Genomic DNA, 23769 nt, shown 5'->3' with positions numbered 1-23769 from the left:
GTCATTAGTGACTACTTTTTATGTATTTAATAAATGACCAAAAAGTTAATTTCATTTTTATAAAATATCTTTGAAGCAGAGTTTTTAACTGCCCAATATAATCTTCTTCCATTCTGGAAGAATCTTAATAAGCCCTTGACTGACAGAACAGAATTGGTTAGTGAGCTAAGGCAGTACTAGGAAGCACCACGGAAGAGAATATGAAAAAGAAAGGCAAACGATTTCAAAGAGCATTTGAAAATCAAGTTATATTTGGCTTGGTATAAAACTAAAACATTCATGAACAATTAAAGAAATAGAACACTGAGCTATAAAAAAGTTTTCCACATAAAAATACCAAAATGGTACTTGAAATTCAGCAATCATCCCTTACATGTCTAACTGGATTTCTGAGAAGAAGCAAAATCCATAAGGCCTTTAAAAGAGGTTAGAGAACTAAGAAGCAGTATAATAATCTTGAACTGACACCACGGCTGCCTAAAGGGTATTTGCTAACAATAGAAATCTAAGCTTTAACAGTAAGACAAAAAAGAGAGGGTAGTCCTTGATCCCTAGCATGGTGAAGAGTTGGAACCAATATCACATGAAAGCAGAAAACCTGAAAACCTATATTCCATATGAAAAGATGCATTGAAATAAAAGTCTACTAAACAGCAAAGGAAAATGATAAAAGGTAACTTGTCTGTTTAAACCTCAGCTTCTGATCAAAAAAGCTGAAGGAATATCAAGCTGAAACATTAATGCTTAGTGGTCTTAAATTCTAATACCTGGAGATGCTCAACAAGGCTAATATAAATCCTTTCTATGAGAATTTACTCCTAACCCCACAAAGCCCCACAAGAGTCCCACAGATTTATGAATACAAAAATGAATCCACAATCTAAAATTTCAAAACTAACAGGAAAATAAGAAACCAGGAGTAAAGTCAACAGAAACAACAAATAGCAGAATTAGACCTTTATTAACATCAGCTATTAGAAATAACAAATATAGACTATAAAAAGAAGAAATTGAAACATGAGCAAGGAAAACATTATCAAAAACAAACAAACCAAATATAACTTCTAGCAATGACAAATATATTTAACTGAAAACCTAACTACAAATTTATTTTCTTCAAATAATATTCTAAACAATTGGGGGGAATGATTATGGATGGCTTGTTAGATGATCAAGGAATTGTCGTTAATTTTTATTATGTGTGATAATGACATGGTGATTATTTAAGATGTCAATATTTTTTTAGCTGTGTGCACTATAGGATGATGTGTTTTCTGGGGTTTGCTTCAAAATACTTCAGCAAAGAAAAAAAATAAATGAAGTAACTGTTAGAAAAATGTGGGAAATATTCAATCTGATGTGTACCTATGTAATTTTTATAATAAAAATAAAGTGACAACTCAATGGTATAGGATAATCAGAATATTAAATATAGCCAAAAAGAGAATTAGAGAATTGGAAGATGGATCTGAAGTGGGTATCCAGATTATGAGTAAAATTTAAAAGGGGAAAAAAAACAACTCACCTTCCTTTGGGCTCACTGCTGTAGGAAGACTGTTCCAATCAAGGGTCCAAGTAGGGCAAGGGTGGGGAGAAAACATCACTTCAATGCCTTTTTCCTAAAAAAGGAAATAGGCCCTTTCCAAATTAATGAATTAATAAAATCCTGTTATTTCTACAAGGCCAAATTTCTACTTTCTATACTAGTAAAGAGGAACAAAAATATCAATAATCATCAAGTTTTTCTCACAATATTTAGTTACATAAGATATATGATATATTGAGTTTTTGACAACACAGTTACTTTCCTTTTATTTTTATACTGAGATAATAAAAAGCAATGATATTTCAAAATTATTACCTGAAAATACATAGAAGTAATAGCTATCTAGTAATATATCGAGTGCCAAAGAGAAAAGTCACCTGAGGATAAAAATTTTATCAGAAGCAATCCACACAGAGATAATCAAAAACTGATTCTGCATATGTCCATCAATGTCGGCATTTACATATATGAAAATTGCTGCAACCTATGAGCACAGGACCACTTCAACATATGTCCAAAAATATCATCCATACCAGTCTTTTATAAGTGCCTGCAGAATCTCTAGAGAAGGATTCCTCTGGTTTAATCAAACAGTTTCCCAATATTTTCAAGAATAAGGACCACTTTTTAACATATCAGAAAATTCTCAGGCTCCTTTCTCATGTTAAAAGTTGTACATTTATTTATTTGATCGACAGTGGCAATAGCATACACATGGATTCCCAGACTCCTTCTAATCACATTCTGGATCCACAGCCCACGGAACAGATATCCATGGTTCATGTTTGTTTGTTTGTTTTTGTTTTGTTTTGTTTTGTTTTTACCTCCAGAAATATCTTATTCAAAAGAAAAAAATGATAGATTGAGAATCTGTCATTAATCTATGTGTACTAATTAGTTCATGAGATTACTTTCTATTATGAAAATTAGCTGAATTCTTATCCCACAGGAAATAGTATAGAAATTATTTTGTTGGAGGTAGAAATATAGCTATAAGTCTAGAGGTCTAGAGCATTCGTTAGCCTCCAGAAAGACAAATACATTTGTCTCCCTGACATCATTTACCACTCTCCTATTGTCTTTAAGTCTAGCCATATTGAACTTCTTGCTATTCTTCATTTCACCAAATTCATTCCTACCTCAGGATTTTTTTAAGAATACAACTATATCGAGATATCATTTATATGCCATAAAATTGATGTCTTTAAAGCATACAATTCGATTGTTTTTAGAATATTCACAGTTGGGCAATCATAATAAACATCTAATTTGAGAACATTTTCATCACCTCAAAAAAGAAGTCCCATACCCATTAGCAGACACTCTCCATTCTCTCTTCTCAGTTCCCTGCCCTAGGCACCTACTGACACACTTTGACTCTACAGATTTGCTCAGGGTATTTTTACTAGCTGAACCTTCTGCCTAGAACACTTCCTCCAAATCTTCATTTCATTCAGGTTATTTGCTCAATGTGTTCACCTCATCAGATAAGCCTCTCTGACCACCCTACCTAAAAAGGACTCCTACCCTGATCACTTCTACCCCCTTATTCCATAATATTTTTTTACAGCACTTATTATTACCTAATGTGTTACATATTTGTGGTTTTTTCTTTATTTACCTCCCCCACCAGAAATGGAAGCACCATAAAGGTAGTCCTATTTGTTCTTCACATATTCAATACTCAGACCAATGCCCAGTGTTTAGTAGACACATGCACATTTTTGAACTGATTAAATAAACAAATTTAAAATTTCTGGAGAAAAAGAGAAATTATGGAGGTAAGATTACGCCAAAGACTACAGAAGGAAAAAAAAAAAAGATGAGATGTGAGTGTTTCTAAGAAATACTTTACTATTTTATATTTCTACTTAGCATTTACATTTCCTGTGTCTTCATGTAATTGGCACAAAATACTGTGACTATCCAGAAATAAAAAGTTATTGTATATAAATATAGGGAGGTAGGGGGAGGGTGACTTGGGTAAAGGGGATCAAATATATGGTAGCTGAAGGTAACTGGACTTTGGGTGGTAAACATACAATAGAATATACAGATGTCAAATTATAATGTACACCTGAAAATTATGTAATTGTATTAACCAATGTTACCCCAATAAACTTAATAAAAAAATTATTGTATAAACAAAATTAATATATTCACATATTATTTTGATGTAATGTTTACTGTCTTTAAAAATATGTCAATAGAGAAATCCACATTAAGTAGCAAAAACAATGTCCTGTCAAAATAAGGAATTTTATTGTACCTACAATCGAGTTTGAGTTAAATGAAAATGAAAACTTTAACTTATTTTCAGATTTGAACATTCCTTTTTAAAAATTGTAAATGTAATGTCCCAGTCAATGTTTATACAATCATAAAATTTAAAATCAGAAGTGAAACATATAGAATGTTTACTATACTCTCCTAATTTATAAATGTAGAAATTGAGGCCTTTTAGTTAAATGACTTAGTGAAGGTCCGTCACAATGTTAGCTTAGCTACAAAGCTGAGACTAGAATTTACACAGTCCCTCGTACAGTCTCACAGACTGCTCCCAAGTCAGTGACTGAGAGTGGCAGCAATATGAAGGCAGACCCTTTCCTGAGCAACATGGAACTCTGTGACAGATGATTCAAGCTCAAGGATTCCCCACTGGCTTGCACTTAAGTCTTAGAACTGCACTTAAGTCTAAGAATTTTCTGACCCAACCTTCTTTCCTTTCCTATCTCATGCATGGTGGTCAAACCTGCATCATGGGCTGAAGGCTCTCCCAGCATCCTCTGGCTCCCCCCACACTCTCCTTCACAGAAATTTTCCTCAGTAGAACTCCTGCTTATCTAACCTTATCTTGGAGTCTGTTTTTCGGAAGACTTGAACTAACAAATCCCCTGTAAATTAAAAATTCAGAATTCTTTTGTGTTTTTATATTATTATAAATGGCTTACTTTTACAGTTGTTTAACTTTTTCTGAATTGAAAATTTTGTTATCTTCCTGTTTATAAATATTTTTAAATGTATAAAATGCAAATGTCTTTCCTAATGTCATTTTATGTGGAAAAGCATAGGTACAAAAATCTGAATGGCTAATCTTTCTTTTAAGACTCTGAAAGTGTATAAGTTAGAAGCACAGATTTTTGGTTTGTTGAAATTGTAAAAATGAGTATTTAAATACTAAGCAGATTACTCTCCTGATGATTATTTATTTAAGAACACTCAGGAAGTGAACAAGAGAACCCTGTAAAGTGTAACCATCTGACTAAGGCACATCAAACTTTGGACACGCCTTGATAGTTTCTAAAATCAACTATATAATTCTGTTTCATTGTTTCATTACTAGGCTAACAAAGCTTAGCTGAAGAAATAAGGGACTGATGTCTGCACTAAAATCTGGTGCTTTTCTAAACCCACAAACTTTCTGTTCACTATAGAACACAAATAATTCCTAACCTAAGTACTGAAATATAATAAATATATTTCCAGTACAACTCAGATGAATAGCTCAAATTACTTCATGAAGTCTCTATTCAAATAAATCTTCAAATAGTCTGAGTTAAAAGCAAAACCTTTTTTGTAGATTGCCTTAGATGGTAAAGAAAACTTTAAAATTAGTACTATTAGAAACAAATTATGCTGCAAAGAGAGAAAACTATAAATTATGTGTTCTTATGTAAAAGAGCATTAAAATCAAAGAATAAAGTACAAATAAAATTCAAAGAATTCAAAAATCTTAAATTTAGAAAAAATTTTGGAAAGTAAATTGAGGTATTCATCTTCATATTTCTTTAGTTTAAATCATCTAAAAATTAAAAAAAAGCTTGAAACCAAATCCTTGCAACAGAAAAACATCATTTAAAACAGTAAACTTGACCAGATAAGACATGATCTTGATGTCTTGAATATTAAAAATTAAAGTTTTGAGAAAAATACTATCTAAAAAATGTATATTCTGATTTATTTGGCTCCAAAGACACATAATATTAAAAATCTTCAATTTATTACCTTCACTTTAATGCAAAAGGCTAGTAGAAATATTATTTGGTCAAGAGTGATATAAGATAGCTACAAATAAAATTTATAACAAATAATGTCAACAAATGATTAGAAGTTGGGGTAGAATGCTCAGCAACATTATCCCATGGAATTTTTTAAAGAAAATTTTAATAAAAACAATTTAAGTACCATTAACTTGGTCATAGTGGGTCTCGGTCCTCCTACAAATGAAGGATCGTTTTGTTCCTCTACACCTGTGGCCTCATTTAAGTTTGAATGCTGTTCATTTGAGGAGGTCAGCAACGCTGGTAAATGGAGAAAGTGGATCCCACACTGAGAAGCTGCTGTTTTCACTCTTGGCACTTCCTGAATCCTCTGGTACCAAGCAGAAAGCAGTGGAAATTCTACCAGCTTTTCAGAAAGTTTCTTGCAGATAATTAACTAGGTAGGAAAAGAACAAAACATATTATTATATATCTTTTGTATGTTTTTGACAGCTATACCGAAGAAACTTTACATACCATAAATTCACACATTTTAAATGTGTAGTTCAAATAATGAGTTTTAGTAAATTTATAGTTGTGCAACTACCACCATAATCCAGTACTAGAACACTTCAGACACACCAAAAAGTCCCCTTGTGACCATTTGCAGTCAATCTCTGTTCCCCTGGTCAGTTGCAGGAAACCAACTGACCAGGGGAATTTCCTTTGCTGGAATTTCATACATATGGAATCATAAAATGTGTCTATCTTTTTTCACTTAATATTATGTTTTTGAGATTCATCCATGTAGCTGCATTTATCAGTAGTTTGTTTCTTTTTACTATCATACAGTACTTTCACTTATTCAAATTAGAAAAATTTGAAAACATTACGCCTGATATAAATTAATATCTTTTTTGTTTTCTCTTGCTTAGATGCTTTCTCCCTATTACTACTATCAGTTTCAATTTTTTTAAGAAATTAGAATGTTCTTGCTTCTTTGTGAGGCACTGAATGTTGTTTCCATAGAAACAGTTATAATGTCACAAACAGATTATTGCTTATGATTATGAACAGATAGATAAAAAGGTCAAGTTACAAAAAATCTCTACAAATATGTCTAGCAATAATCAGTATCAAAGCGGGAGCCAAAAAGCACAGAAAATTAATGAAAAATTCACATGTATGTATATTTACTCTATTCCAACTGGACTTTAAGGTTAAATAAGTACAGATAATTTATTCTAAGGGCAGGGTTTATGTCTAACTCTCTTTGTACACTGAAACATTTCAAACATTGCCTTGCAAAAAATACAAACTGTTGAGTGAACAAATGATCAAAGAACTATTTATTACCTTCGAAGACTAATCCCCTAAATTAATATTTTTCAGACTGCTGTTTATAACCCATCAGGAGGTCGTGAAATCAACATGTAGATTTTTTTTTAAAGTGAAATAAAATATCAAGAACAAGACAAGTTATGCCCACTTGTATTACTTCTATTCAACATATTCTAGAAAGTCTTAGCCACAGCAATTAGACAAGACAAAGAATTAAAAAGCATCCAAATTGGAAAGAAAAAAGTAAAATTCTCACTATTTGCAGATGGCATGATACTATATTTGGAAAATTCTAAAGACCCCACCAAAAAACTATTAGAACTAATAAATGACTACGGTAAAGTTGCAGGATACAGCATCAATATGTACAGCATACAGAAATCTGTTGCGTTTTTATATGCCAATAACAAACGATCAGAAGAAGAAATTAAGAAAACAATCCCACTTACAATTGCATCAAAAGTATAAAATACCTTGGAATAAATTTAACCAAAGAGTTCAAAGACCTGTGCTCCAAAAGCTATAAGATATTGAAGAGAAAGAAATTGAAAAACATACAAATAAATAGAAGGGTATTCCTTGTTCATGTATTGGAAGGATTCACATTGTTCAAATGTTCTTACTATCTAAAGTAATATACAGATTCAATACGATCTCTAAAAAATACCAATGACATTCTTCTCTGAATTACAACTCATCATAAAATTTATATGAAACCATAAATAGCCAAAGAAATCCTGAGAAAGAACAAAGTGGGAGGTATCTTGCTTCCTGATATCAAACTATACTATTAACTTACAATAATTAAAATAGTATAGTACTGGCATAAATACAGATATGTAGATCAAGGGACTAGAATTGATAATTCAGAAGTGAATCCTAACTTATATGGTCAATCATATATGACAAAGGAGGAAAGAATAAACAATAGAGTAGAGACAGTCTCTTTAATAAGTGATGGTGGCAAAATTGGACAGATATATGCAAAACAATGAAACTGGACTACTTTCTTACACCATATCAAAAAAAAAAATTCAAAATGGTTTAAAGACTTAAATGTTAGACCTGAAACCATAAAACTAGAAGAAAACATAGGAAGCAAACTCTTTGATATCACTCTTACCAATATCTTTTTGGATATATCTCCTCAAGCAAGAGAAACTCAAGAAAAAATAAACAAATGGAAATACTTCAAACTAAAAAAAGTTTTTGCACAGTGAAGGAAACTATCAACAAAATGAAAATACAACCTACTAAATGGGAGAAGATATTAACAAATGATATGTCCAATAAAGAGTTAATATCCAAAATATATAAACTCATATAATTTAATATCAAAAAAAACAAACAAATTTAAAAATGGGCATAGTACCTGAATAGACATTTCTCCCAAAAGGTCATACAAATGGCCAATAGACATATGGAAAGATGTTCAACATCATTAATCATCAGGGCAATGCAAAACCACATTAAAACCACAATAAGATGTCACCTCACACCTATTAAAATGACTGTTATCAATAAATCAACAAATAAAAAGTACTGCCGAGGACATAGAGAAAAGGGAACTCTCATACACTGTTGGTGGGAATTGTAAATTAGTGTACCCACTATGGAAAACAGTACGGAGATTCTTCAAAAAAATTAAAAATAGAATTGCCATATGATCCAGCAATTCACATTCTACATATATATCCAAAGAAAACAAAAACACTAACTCAAAAAGATATATGCACCCTATGTTCATTGCAGTATTATTTACAATAGCCAAGCTACGGAAGCAATCTAGGTGTCCATAGATGGATGAACAGATAAAGAAGATGTGGTGTATATATGTATTATATGTATATGTGTGTGTGTGTGTGTGTGTGTGTTCATGTAATTATATTATAAATACATATATATAGGAATATTATGCAGCAATAAAAAATAATGTGATCTTGCTATTTGCAAAAACATGGATGGACCTAGAGGCTATTATTATGCTAAATGACATAAGTCAGGCAGAGAAAGACAAATACCATATGATCTCATATGTAGAATCTAAAAAAAAAAACTAAAAATGAATAAACAAAATAAACAAACTATAGAGAATCAGCTGATGGTTGCCAAGGTGGGGGCGGGGGAGGCGGGAGTGAGGAGAGGGGATAGGGATGAAAAAAAGATGAAATAAAATAAAAACTATGAGAGTACACAGCATGCAGTAAAGTGGATTATTTTGTAAGTATAAGTATATTTACATACATAATGTAAAGATGTATATTTGTATTTGAATGCTCAATCACCTTGTAAAATGCATTATTTACTATGAAAGTAAAGTTTGAAAAACACTATCTAAATTGTACACTGGGAGACAATATGTTTATAATTCTCACCAAAATTCTTAATTGCCTGGAAATAGATTATGGGCTCAGGGAATTGAGCTTAGGTCATGATAAACTAATCAAATAAGAAATGTTCTCATTTCCTCATCTTTCTTTTACTCTCCTTGGTAGTGATTTATTCTTATTTGTTAAATGTATATCTTTCCTTCTTTTTGAAAATAAGTTGTGATTAAGTAATGATAATATGCATTTAAAAGAAATTGAAGTGTTTTACTCGGCATGACAGGTCATTCCATTTAATCAACATGCCAGGCTGCCCTACAATATCCAGACAGCTCAGGAGGTACTGAACTACATTCATTACATTCAAGAAGATATATTTAAGGAAGTGGCTAATGAAAAATATGTGAGATGAAAATTAAACTTGATGCTAAAAATAATTTTTTAAAAAATATTACCTGGGCTGAAAAGACTAAAAATCATTATAAATATCATAGTTACTTTAAAAAAAAGAGAGAAAATAAGAGAATTTAGTCTTAAAACAATGGTAAAAATTTTACTACCAAAAACACAAAATGAAACCCTATTGGCTTAGTAGTTAATTTTAATAGGGGTAGAAAAAATTGTCTGAATAAAAAACAAGATGCTACATCTATCTGTCCAAGATGCCGCCTCTTCTGCACTATTTTTCAGTCACTCATTACATAAAATATTTTGTATTTATTTTATTCGCTTTTTTAGTTATGTCTACTCTTTCAAAACATGTCATAACTAAAGAATGTTTAGGTGAGCAGTGTAATAAGCAAGGTAAGAAATCATAAACAACCTATCTAAATGAAAATATAATTGTAGTTCTGCTTTTTACTTACAGATTAGAACTGGTAGGTTAAAACTGAAAACTCTAAGGACCTGATACATAGGAGAAAAAATGGAAAATATAAATTAACCACTAAGTGGCACCCATGATTTTTGCAATATGCCAGCCAATAGTGAGAGTCCCATTTTTTCCCCCAATTTTTTTGTCAATGGGGACACTTAAAGGGGTATTTAATTCAAAAATTGATTCAAAAATCAATTTCAACAATGATTTTACTTCAGCAAAAACTATGTTATACTTTTTAAAGAACTCAATTAAAAGCATTAAAAGCTAAAATGTAGAAAATTAAGTGATAGGTGCTCAAATTACAAAATAAAATTAATAAAAGGGCAATTTCTGCACATTCCATGAGTAAAATATTTTCAATAGTTCTGTCAAAATGTACCTAAAACTTTTCAGAAGAGAGGGTTTTGCCAGGCACTTTCCACAAAGAAGTGCTGGGCCAATCAGGGATTAACACTGCAAACTCATATCCACCTAAGAGGAAGAGAAGCTTGAAGGAGGTTTAAACACAACACCTCAACCACCCTACCTGCTATTGTTCTGCATCTTGGTTTTATTTTGTTTAGCAGACTTGGCTATTTCCCTAACTCTTTTATTTTTGACCTCTGGTATTCCAAACCTTGACTTGCAAAATAGAGTGCTCTTTTATATTCTTGGCCTTATTCCTGTGACTAAATACCTTGGCTCAAGGTTCAGCTCTACATTTCTAACCCAAACCTTATAGCTTGACCTTGATTCCTGATCATGAGCTTGATCTTGATTCAGATCATTAGGACTGCTGCTTCATCACCTCAAGAATAATGGCTCAGCATCATAGCTACTGTGAACTAAAATCACCGCTTCATAACCCAAGATGACTTAAAGGAGGAAAATAAATATAACAGAAATAATATCAAGGCATTAGCAAAGAAAGATTAATTCCTAAAAGAAGAGGGTACAGATCCAGGAAAAATATAAACAAACAAAAGAAAATATTTTGAGAATTAGTTTACATATAAATGTCAAGTCAAGAACTTAATCATAGAATACATGTCATAGAAAAGACTGAGTGTACAAGTTTTCCTTTATGAAAAATTGAGATGAAAACAATTAGGTAGATAGTCAGATGTCCTGACTCAGAGAGGAGGAAAAATCCCACACAATTGGGAATACTTCAGCCTCAATTTGATCCTAATTAGGCAAATAGTATTTAAGTTAAGCTATAATCAAATGCAAACTAGCTCAAGATAGATGTCTGGATAATGATCTAAAAATATCTTTATGAAGGTAAATCCAACTTTTTATCTGTTTTGTTGAGTTTGAAAGCAAACACTCATCTTCTCTATCACCTTGTTTTATTTTCTTGGTAGAAATTACCATTATTTAAATATATATATATTATTTGTCTACTAATTCATTTCTATCTTCCCTACTAGAATACTAACTCCATGAGAGCTGGGACCTTATTTGTCTTATTCATAACTGGATTCCTAGAGCCTTAGTAGTGCCTGTCATATATAGAAAGCTTTCATTAAATTTCTTGAATTAATGAATGTGTAACTTTGATTCAATTTTATGAAATTAGAAACAAGTATAGTTATCCAAGAAGACCAACAACATTATTTCATGATATGTAACAAATGACTGCTCTAATGACTGAAGTTGGTAACACAGGAGAGAAGTCAGACACAAGAGAATTTAGAAATCATTTGACAAGGAAAAAATAATAATGTTTTCTTCCCACCCAGTTCTCTAGACAAAATGAGTACATATGACATTTAAATTACCAATCAATATCTAAACAATTCCTGACTCTCTTTTTCATATCCTTAAATTCTGAAGTTATTTTGGTTTCCAATCTTGTTCTCATTTTGAAGAAAGTAGAAATATTCTTTAAGAAAATGCTAATTGTTTAATACCACCTAACCTAGTGAAGCTCTCACCTCCAATATATATAAATTTCTATTAGAAGTCTTTTCTCATTAGTCAGTAGAGATATTTGACTTGTTGGTGAGGTATAATGAGAATGAAATCTGATATCCGATTCCTTAATAGGGAGAAGGGTAAAATGCTTCAAAGCAGAAAAAAAATGCAGCTCTTGAAAACCAACTGGAAAGCTGCAGAGAGCTATAGCCTCCCATGTTCACTGATATTTTCACTCGTTCTTTTCTCCTGTTTCACACAGGGAAGGGGGTGGGGTGTGGGGGTATGTATATATCTCCATCCTCCTACTAGGAAAGGAAACTTTCCATGTAATCTTTTGGAGAACAGAGAAGCATACAAAGGAAGATAAATATTTCTGATTTGATAAACGTAATACAATTAAGTTAGTATTTTAAGTGACTACTTTATTATAAAGTATAGCCGAAAGATTTTTTTACTGCTTTAACAGTGGACCCTCAAATATTAGAAGGTAATCACAATAGCAATTGGAAATTATCATAACAATTTCTAATATTTTAGCAACTCAAAATTAAGTCATAGCAATTACATTTATTTAGAGCTTACTATGTGCCAAAAACTGTTCTCCACAATTTACACAAGTTATCATTCATTCCTTGCATTAGTCTTATGAGATAGGTACTATTGTTATCTCTATTTTACAGATAAGAAATTGGAGACATATACTAATAACTTGCCCAGGAGCATGATGATAGTAAGAATTGGAACTGAGATTCAAACATAAGCAATTTCTTACGCAGAAACTTACAGTAATATATCCACGTCAGATAAATCTTACCAAAAAATGATGGATACAGGGTAGTAGCACGATATCTGCCAAAGTGAAGTAAAGGCCTTCTGCAAAAACATGCTCCAGAGGTGGGAGGTCAGAAGCCTTCGCTTTTCTGATGTGAGAAGCCTCCCTGTTGGTGGTAGTAGCTGGTTCTTCCTGTACCATGAGCTTTGAGAATGCTACTTTCAGTTCCAGGCTCTTGGATGAAGAGTCCAACCCTTCAGACGTTTTCTGTCTATCGACCTTGCTCTGCATTTTGCCCTTAACAAGGGAAGGCCCAGCTCCAGGAGCCTTCTGTTGCTTCAGCTTCTGCCGACGGAGTTTGTCATCATTATGCACTCTAACAGGCTCACTAAGCTTTTTCTCTAGCTGTAGTATTTCTTCAGGGATAGTTGGGTGCTGGTCAGCAGATTCTTTGAGAAAATTCTCAATAGCTAAAGGGATGGTGAATTCACATAGCCTGGTCCACTGACTAACCTGCAAAACAAACCAAGAAATGAAATTATTCTTTATTTCAACATAGCTTGAAGAAAAATAACCGTCTTTTGGGAAATAAGACTAGTTTAGAGAATTTAAATCTTGAACTAAATCATTCCTGTGCTAGGCTTTTATGCTATATTGAGGCATATTACAGTGTCTCAGAAGTGATAACATTAAACCATGGAGGTTTAACATTCCTGTATCTGGAATACATGCTGTGCTCCTGTATCCTCTTACTAAATAAATCCCTACTTCCCAAAGCCTTTAAAGTACACACCTCCTTAAAAAAGCTGGGTTTCCAAAGCATTGCTACTTAAGCTCTTTTAATATGTAAAAGTTCCCTTTTAAAATCTTCAATGTAAATAAAAGGTTAAAAAAAGTCATTCTCTAAAAATAATGTCTCCAAACCTCACCAATTAAATCTTAAGTTCTTATTTTTCAATACTGCAATGCAATATTGGCATACATGATAGGCTACTTTATTTCACTGGTTACTATGTTTTTCAAGGAAATGAAATTTTAATTTCTAGAAGAAAGTTAAATGTTTAAGTGAATGTGTTATCACTATCTGGCTTTAAGTGACAGAAAAAGAGATAATATACTTACTTCAGCACAGGCTTTCAAGCAAGTCTTCTTAAAGCCCAGAAGTTCCAAAATTTCCTTCTTTGAGGGATCTGCTTCATATGATTTCTGGATGATGTATCTCAGTACAACAGCTAGTCCCGCTCTACAGAAATCTTCTGGTCTTTCTACTATTGCAGGTAAACAGCAACTCTGGACTATCGGTGGAAGCTCCTGCCTTGAAATAATCTGTATTTCAACATCCTGGGACAGTATATTTTTAAGTAGTGGAATATCTGTACTTTCTCTGGTGAGAACTAAGCAAACTTTGAAGATTTTACAGTCACAGTAAGACAACAAAAATAAAGTTACAGATGTATGAAGTGGAAAGATGCATCCTTCTTTTTGGTGAGAAAAGTCCAGGTATAGATATTCCTCTGTAAGGCTTTTCTTAATGCCTTTCATTTTCTTCTTTCATTGGGTCACCTGAAGCATAAAGCGAAGTGGTTATAAGCCTTAGATTAAAATAATTTAGAAGCTAAAAAAGCCTGTTCTAAAAATCAGCAAGGATTTGTGATAGATACAATTCTACAAGAATTTGTTCCTGGACTGAATAAATAGCTTCCAAAGGAAAAATGTCCACCCTATGCAATTAACTAGACTTACAGGTGATTTTACACCCAGCTCCTTTAAAATGAGCAAGCTCGGACACTTTGTAATAGAATCCTCCCAATCAAGTACTTTAAGGTCTCACTAGAAGTAAGAACAAGAAATGAATAGAATGGAAAATAAGAAATAATCAAGAATACTGAGAACTGTCTAGGAATAATAGCCTTGAGAAGCTTTGACAATGCTAGTCCTCCAGCACTGTTTCTGTTTTATGTCCCTGCAATATAAAAATCAGGGGAGATATATTTACTCCCCCATGAAAAATGAATTCTTGTAAAGTGGGTTTTGATACGTGATGAGCTATTGCATGCCGAATCACAACAGAAAATATTCGAATTTCCTCATAACTTAGATGTTAATGGCTGAGATATCTCAAAGTTAACATGGCCAAAATCAAGGTCCCCACCCCCAAATCTGCTCCTAATGTACCTTTCCATTCTTCGTTTATAGAACACCATCCTTCCAGCTGCTCAGGCCCAAAACCTGGGGAGTCATTATTGTTTACTCTTTTCTTTCAAACCTCTATAACCATTGCATTAAAAACTTATTTGACCTCCACCAACAACAGATCCAGAATCTGACCATTTCAAACCACTGTCATTGCTCTCATTACAATCCAAGGCACCTCTCTTCTCAATTACAACATTTGCCTCCTAACCCTACTTTCCAGCTCACCTCCCCCTCTAGTCTATTCTCAACGTAACAGCAAAAGCGATACTGTCTAAAATGAAGTAAGATTATGTCACCGCTCTGCTTAACTCTCCAATGTCTTCCTACTCAGAGAAAAGGCGAAGTTCCTACAATGGCCTACAAATATCTCTTTGATCTAATCCTTTCTGTCTCTGAGTTCATTTCATCAACTCAACTCTCTTTATCGCTCACTGCTCCAGCCAAAGTGGCTTGTTATTCCCCTAAGGTAATTAGGTACATTCCTACCTCAGGGCCTTTGCACTTGAGAGTTCCAGTACCTGAAACACTGCCCTCATCTCCTTCAGGTATTTATTCAAATATCAACCTATTACTGAGATTTTCCTGGCTACCATATTTAAATTGCAAATCCCAACCCCCCACCCTCCCTGAAAATCTTTCTATCCCCTTCTCTGCTTTTCTTCATAGCATTTATTACTGTTGTAACATGTTATATATTTGTTTTGTCTGTCCAAATTAAAATGTTCCATGAGTAGAAATTTTGTTTTGTTCACTGCTATGCCTAAAACAGGGTCTGCTATATATATGAAATCAAGAAGTATTTATTGAATGAATGCATGGATGAATATACACACTGATTATTTTAAAGAGGCAAACGTATGCAATTTTGAGGTCAAATTATTCAAGTCATAATCCTTAAGACTTTTGTCAATTACCATAACTTTCGTTTGATTTATATACATCCTGGATCTAAAATTCCCCATGTTCTAATCCATAAATCATAATTCCAAATTGACACTAGATGGCACTATTTAAAAGCATTCACCATGGAAGTATGCAGTAATAAGAATATGGTATTATTAGAGGAAAATTATTTTAAAAGCCTTTAAAAAGTACACATGTAACTCTTTTAAGTGTATTTATAATATTAGAGTACCAAATTTTAGGAAATCTTCAATATATTAAATTTCCTTAATATTCTAAATTCCTTAGATTTTTTTTTTAATCGAAAGCAAATAGTCAAATACTTTTTAAGCTTTTTGGTCCTCAACTTTTTTATTAGAGATAATAATCCATTATAACAAAGGGATATAACTAGTAAGATACTGTCTTAGACAATCTCTTGATAATGCAAATAATCACTACCGTTTTATTTTATATTTCTTTTATTAAAACATAAAAGCACCATGATTTTACTTCTCTAAAAGGTTATTTAGGGGGAAGTTATTTCATGTAAAATAAGCAACAACTTTTTAAATCATGAAACTATTTTCTTGCTGACCTTAATTACCTTTTTTTTTTAAAAAAAAAAAAACCTAGAGGTGATTTTAAAACAAAATGTTAAATGGTGTTTATTAAAGGCCGCAGGCAAAAGAAACCATTTTCTAGGAAATTGACAGTCTCTTTGAGTTTGCCCTCTGTAAATCTATTGCTGATCAATTTACCAATCCTCTTAACTCTCTCTTAGGACAGTGGCATACTAGGAAGAAGATCCCTAAGAGCTTCCAGACAGATCTGAAAGAAAGTGTGGCTGATTTCATTTGCTCAGCAGTCTAGGAAACAGTAATTATGAGACTAGACCTACCACTTAAAAAAACAAAACAAAACTGAAAACAATGTCATGTTACAGCTTTTGATTTAGGATATGTAGAAAGACTTTTTAAAATTAAGGTGTGAGTATATATGTATATGTGTATATATATATATATATATATATATATATATATATATACACACACACACACACACACACACACACACATATACAAATATATATATTTGCCACTTTCCTTAAGAATCTTGAGAATAGGCTTTTACATAGTCTACAAACTATTCTCTCTCTGAATACTTAATAAATACTAAATGTCAATGAGATAGAATAGCAATAACCTGCCCATGGAGATATCTAAAAATTAATAAGATGCCCGAGAGAAAATGCAAAGTACTGTAGATTCTTAACAAAATTTATTTTTTTCAATATAGATGTTGATTTTTTTTCCTGGGAGATTAAAAATGTTACTTAACGATCTTGGAGTTAAAATAAAAAATGACTCTCCTGGGGCAATTTCTTCCCATTAAGTACTAATCTAATCTCAAAATAATATTAAGTATTAGCAAACTTGTACAAATTTGATATGTTTTTAGCTTGTACTATGTCTTTTTCAACAAAGAACAGAGTTTTTGCTTAAAGTTTACAAATACCATTGGCAAAAGAAACTCCTCTTTTTCTTCTCCATTTCTACCTAGAGAATTTTAGTTACTAATTTTACGTCATTAGCTTTAAAAAGGTAGGTCCTGTGGAATCATCTTCTGGGTCTCCAGGGCTTCTGGGGCACAGCCCTTGTTATCCATATTACATTCCTGCCAAGCACAGAAGTAGCATCATGCGCTCTTTCTCAGCTTTGACAGGTGCCATCTTGCAACTACTCTTGAAACAAAGTGAGAAAGCAGCAGACAAAACCACAAACTTTAGGAGCCAAACAGAATTAATGGAGCGTGCATCTCTTCTCTGGACATGACAGTTTGCTTGGGAATGTTGCAGAGGGAATAAGTAGGTAAAAGGAAAATATTTAAGCCTTGGTTTTATTACTTGGGAATCTTCAAAGATATTTCAAACAACTTAAGTAGTCAGAGGTTTAATATTTTAAGCATTTAGACTTTTTTGCATTTTTATTCTAGTTAACATCTTGGTGTTGATAAATTGAAACACTTCACATATGAAAAGGGAAATGATTTTTATAGGTGTTTTCTTATCTAAAACCACTTTACTACTTTACTCCATGCATGTGTGTATGTGTGTATGTGTATCTATACCAATATCTCTCTCTAATTCTCTAACGAAACCTATATCAAATATATAGGTAATGACAGAGATGTGGAAATACAATAAATGTTAAAATATTAAAAATAAGCATATTTCTCCAGAAGCTGAAAAAAAAGTTTGAAAGTTTTATGCTCAAAAGTCAAGTCTGGATTTATGACAACTAAATATTACATAATAAATAAATGTTATAGATTACATAATAACAAAAAGTGCATAACTGCAACAAAAAAAAGTACATTTTACTCCCATTACATGGATGAGAACTGTATATCAATCTACAAGCATTAATTGAATCTATATTATTTGAAAACATTCAAGAATAGGTATTTTTCTAATATAAATAGCACTGCTTTATAAATGTAGAATTTCATAAATTGAAGCATATTGCAATTGTATTGCTGCAACAATTTCAGTTTCCCATTTTCCAAAAGTGTCTGATAAGTGTGCATTTTACTCCCTATTTGTTTAATCTGAACTCAGAACACATACCAAAAACTGGGCTAGACTCAGAGGAAGGAGTGAAAATTGATGGAAGAAATATCAGTAATATAAGATATACAGATGACACCATCTTACTGGCAGAAAGAGCAATGATTTGAAACAACTTTTGATGAATGTGAAAGAAGAAAATTCCAAAGCGGGACTACATTCGAAACATCAAGAAGATACAAATCATGACTATAGGAGAAATACATAATTTAACAGACAATGAAGACAAACTTAAAGATTTTGCTTGGTGACCTTGGTTAGTCATCAATTCAAATGACAACTACAGTCAAAAAACCAGACAAGGCTGAGAACTGGAAGGGCAGCAATGAAAGAATTAGGAAAGATCACCAAGAGCAAAGATGTGCCGTTAGAAACCAAGGCTAAGGTCATCCACACCCTCGTATTCCCAATTACTATGTATGGATGCACAAGTTGGACAGTGAAGAAGACTGATAGGGGAAAAAATGATTCATTTGAAAAGTGGCATTGGAGAAGCGCTCTACCCTGGCCTGCCAGGAAGATGAACAAATTAAGTGCTAGAGTAAATTAAGCTTGAAACACCGCTGGAAGCAAAAATGACAAAACTGAGGCTGCCCTACTTTGGGCATATCATACAGCAGGATTGTCTGGAAAAGACAATAATGCTGGGAAAAACAGAAGGCAATAGGAGAAGAAGACCAATTATGAGATGGACTGACTCCATAAAAGAAGCCATAGATGTGAGTCTCCAGGAGCCAAACAGGGCTGTTGAGAAAGGGCACTGTGGACATCACCATTCACAGAGCCACCAAGAGTTGGAACCGACTGAACAGCACTTAACACACACAGCTTCACGAAAGTGAAAACCATCAGAAATTATGTTAGTCTAAGCAATTGTCCTGGTCTTAGTAATCCTTGATTTAAAAAAACAAAACAAAACAAAAAAACCCTCTGTTCTAAAGGCAGAGTAATTTGAACACTCTCAGTACTGGATTAAGTGCTTTGAGAGTTCCTTCCTGACTCCCCTTTATTGGATCCTCCTCAGACCTATAGTGACCCTTGGCTCAGTGCTTTGCCCTATTCTCAATCTATATTCACTCCTGAGGACTGGCATTCAAACTTTTGATCATGCCCCACAAGAAATACATTTTATAATATAACTCATTATACACTGAATAAAACTGAAACAAAAGGATTATGTAGAAATATCCGACTACATGGAACATATGATATTTTTTACTGTGCTTTTTTTTTGTTTATAAATGCTGGCTGGCACTCACTAAATTGATTTCATGACCCACTAATGATATAATTGCTCTGTTTCTAGGTGATCTCCATTGCCATAGGTTTAAATATCCCCATAACTCCTACGTTTATCTCATCTACATCCTTTCCAGTGAAATTCAGACTCCTATATCCTACCTGACATCTCAGCTTGGACATTTTTCTACACCTGTTCCTCTTCCCTTAGTAGTCCCCTTCTTGGTAAAATGGCAACACCATTCACAAGGCCCATAACACTGAAGTCTCACTCAACTCCTTTTACTCTCGCTCATAACCTACTATTTCTAACTTTGAAATATATGTCAAAGCCAATTTAGCACTTCTACCATTATCACCTTAATCTAAGTCATCATGAGCTCTTACAAAGACCACTGTAAAAGCCTATTAACAATTTTCCTCCACTAATCACACAATTGTCAATGCTCTAACAATAGTCAGGGTGATCTGACTATTGATATGTCCCCTGCTCACAACCATCCAATGGCTCCTCAGCACACTTAGAATAAAATCCAAATTTCCTACCATGGCCTATAGGGCCTGATGTGACCCCCGCTATCCTTTTCTGACCTCATCTCCTACCCCCTCCTGCCTCTTGCTCACTCCTCTCTAGCCAGTTCTCCTTGCTGTTCTTGGAAGATGTCAGGAACGTGCCCACTTGAAAATTTTGTACTTACAGTTCCCTCTGCCTAGAATGCTCTTCTTCAAGATATTCACATTGTTTGCTCCTTCATTTCATGGAGGTCTCTGAATATTAACTGGGAGCAGCCTCTCTTGGCAACCTGAATTGAAAAAGCACTCCCATCACTTGCTAATCCCTTATCCTTTCTTTTACTTTATGGCACTTCTTACCTGAAGTTATATCTCCAATGCTTAACAGTACTCAAAATGTAGTTCACGGGATAAATAAATGAATGAATGTACATAAATGAATATCAGTAATCACTGTAATGAGAATACTATTGAGAACTGTAGTCTTGGTACACCATGAACCTCATTCTTCTCTTCCAGATGAATAAATCTATTTTAAGAACCATCAATGTATAAATTAAAATGAAGAAACAAGATCATCTTTGTGAGTTGAGCTGGAAAAAGAAGAGAGTCCATCCAAACATGTTGGTAAAGAAAGCTTAGAAGTTTTTATGCATATTGATATTCAGGCAAGAGAACTAGGAATCTAACTAGATTCTATATACTTACTTAGCAAGTAGAATATTTATATATCAAGAACTACAAAGTAATGGATAAAAGCCTAGATTCTGGAGCTGACTAACCCTGTTCAAATCCTGGTCCTGATATTTAGTAATAATATAAAACATTTCTGTGCTTTAGTTTCCTCATTTATAAAATGGGAACAACAATAACAGCATTTCTCATGTATTGTGTTGTGAGAACAGAACAATGTCTATTACATTAGTAAGCCCCTAAATAAATATTAGCTATTATTATTCATTTATAACATATCCTAAAAATCCTTATCCAGTCATACTATTAAAATACACAAATTTTTGATGGACAAGCCCCAAATTATGCTTTATATTTCCAAACTTCTCAGGAAAGGTAAGCAGTTCATGTCAAATTGGAAAAGTATTCCACCCCAAATACTGAAAAAAAAATCTATTACTGAGGCTGAATGAAAGCCAGGGAGTCACAAAATGGTAGACTATAAGTGTGAAAACCTAAGTTCACATGTGTATTAACTGCTTATATTGTATAAAATAAATAGCTCCATAGTTTATGAGTATGAAAAAATTACAATCTGTTATTATTCTTAGAGATTAAGACTTAAACCCATTTAAATTTCCTGCTATATCAAATGCTCAACATTATGGTTATTAGAATTTAGCTTGTTTTATATATTTCACAAAATAATACTATTTGGTTGCAAATCTCACCCTATTTTCTTGCAATTACATAGATTTTTTTTAAAAACCCGCCCTTACAAAGTTAGATAGCAGTCTAACTGCTATCTAATCTTAAACATTATCTTATACATTAAAGATTAACATAGGAAAGAAAAAAACTTGAGCTATTTCGGTGCTCATTACATTATGTAATGTGGGACTATATACAGTTAAGTCCTAGAGGACAAAATTCTACAATTAAAATTAGCTGTTTTCTTATCTGGGCAAGAAGGGGGGCGGGGGGAAGGGTCTAAAAGTGAAAAAGCTTACCGTAACCTTAGCCATAAGGGAAGTGTGTCATCTTTTCTCTGGAGAATCAGGGAATCATCTGTTGCCATAGAATCATAATGCTTGTAGTTAAGCCTGACCTCATAATTAATAGGGATTCACAACATGAAATGCTGACATGTCAGAAATATCAGCAAGGCTGAAATAAAATTACTGAATCCCCAGAGAAAACTATACTTCTACTTGTCATGATCTAAAAATGGTCTAAATCCTTGCATTCCAAGCACTAACCAGAACAGAATTCAGCAGGCTGCTTTGAAAACTTGAAGATGAAAACAACGTATACTAAAGAACTGTGTATATTACAAATGTTTTAGTTGACAGGCCTCAGAATTTGTTGTTTCAAAGTCTGCTAAATTGTTGCTGTCAGAAAGGCCAACTAGATACTCAGTATTTCTTATTTCAAATCGCAAATAATACAAAGCTACAAAGTAAACACCGATTAAAAAAAAAGACTCGTGGGCCCACGGCTTAAGAAGTTCGAATCCTGTTTAAAGCAGGCAAACAAGTGGAAGTTAAAAAACATAAAATAAAAGAACAGATGATTCTCAAATCTCGCTGATTTTTTCACAGACTTATTTTTGAAATGAGACCTATTAAAATGATGCCTTCAGTTATAGCTCAAACACAATTTCAAATAACGAGATGAGTACGCTTAAGGCAATCCTCAGTAGTGTATATTCCGCACCGGGAAGTTAAAAAAAATAATAAAACAACTCTCATAGCTTAATGTTTTATTAAATATGACAGCAAATCACTCGGTTGTATTTATTACAAATGATTTATTTTTACAATATTTAAGTGATTATGTTTACATGTTTTAAATTGTCACATCATTAATCCTTGCCGGCTTTTGCACTTTTCTCATTTAAACACTTTCTACAGATAAGATTAGAGAAGTAGAGGTACTCTCCCTATTTTAACAGTTGTTTAGCACAAGATATATTATTAAATGCTGGCATTTCCTTGACATTCAAGAATTTACGACAAGGATAGGGATTGTGGCATTAAGGGATCCTGAAAGTCAGAATAAAACAACAACAACAACGTAGAAAACAAGTCACCTCGTCCCAAAACCAGGTAGAGAGTTGGTTTGGGAAGTACTTGTATTAGTAAACGTTTTTTGGAGCCAACGCAATTTTCATGCAAATTAAACTTTCTACAGAAGTTGAAAACCGAAGTGAAATATTGATGGTGTGACAGAAGCAAATAGCCCCAAAGGAAGAAAGTCTTTCGGAGCAACTGTTAAGCAGTATGCACACGGAACTGCTTTCTCCAATCAGGAAGGGTTGGAATGGAAAACTAAGTGCCAAAGAGAAAAAAAGTTAAAGCGTGACCCAAGAGTTCTTAAAATTACGCTTAACAGCAAACGGCAAACGACCCCGACCCCTACAAATAGAAGCTGCTCCATTCCCCACACCAGCCATGGGAGTTGGCCCTGGGAAACTAAGAAGGGCCGGGAGCCCTCCACGCGCATCCTCAAAAGCTGTGGCCAAGGAGGGGCGTAGAGAGATCAGCACACTAATTCCACGTCTTTGCCCTTCCCCCGCATCGTCAGCCCTGTCGCCCCCGGAGTATTCATCTTGGGGTCGCGGGGACTGCGGAGCCGGCGGCCCGAGCGCCCTCTTTACCTGGTCGCAGAGGCGCGGCCAGGCAGGGAGGGTGCGTGAGCGTGTCGGCGACACGAGCCCCCTGCGCCTTCCCGTCCGGCCCGAGCCGGGATTCCGAGGCGGCTTCTGGAGTCTTAGCCAGTAAACAACTCACTGCCAAGGAGACTAGGAGAGAAACAACAGACAGCACGCCTGAGAAACCGCCGCGCCGACCGACATTCATAATCCGGCGGACCGGAAGAAGAGGAGTTT

At 33.7% G+C, this 23769-nt stretch overlaps 1 protein-coding gene across 5 annotated transcripts in view; it reads right to left on the bottom strand.

Annotated features, from left to right (window-relative positions):
- GSTCD (glutathione S-transferase C-terminal domain containing) overlaps positions 1–23768 on the bottom strand; it is a 116729-nt gene extending 92961 nt beyond the window's left edge. Inside the window, exons 1-7 of one of the 5 annotated variants that reach the window (XM_039848807.1) lie at positions 23539–23753; positions 21890–21947; positions 20393–20497; positions 13871–14311; positions 12791–13261; positions 5732–5983; positions 1526–1619 (exon numbers count right to left, since the gene is read on the bottom strand). In XM_039848807.1, coding sequence (XP_039704741.1) covers positions 1526–1619; positions 5732–5983; positions 12791–13261; positions 13871–14290 — 1237 coding nt within the window. In that variant the 5' untranslated portion in view covers positions 14291–14311; positions 20393–20497; positions 21890–21947; positions 23539–23753. Of the gene's footprint in view, positions 1–1525; positions 1620–5731; positions 5984–12790; positions 13262–13870; positions 14312–20392; positions 20498–21889; positions 21948–23538 lie in introns of all 5 variants that reach the window. The other 4 variants (XM_039848805.1, XM_039848808.1, XM_039848809.1 and 1 more) reach the window with 4 other exon arrangements.
- Position 23769: the final 1 nt, after the last annotated feature.

Source organism: Pteropus medius, unplaced genomic scaffold (assembly GCF_902729225.1).
Source record: "Pteropus medius unplaced genomic scaffold, Ma_sr-lr_union100, whole genome shotgun sequence".
NCBI lineage: Eukaryota > Metazoa > Chordata > Mammalia > Chiroptera > Pteropodidae > Pteropus > Pteropus medius.
The sequence above is the reverse complement of the archived record's forward strand: the minus strand, read 5'-3'. Positions and strand labels throughout refer to the sequence as shown.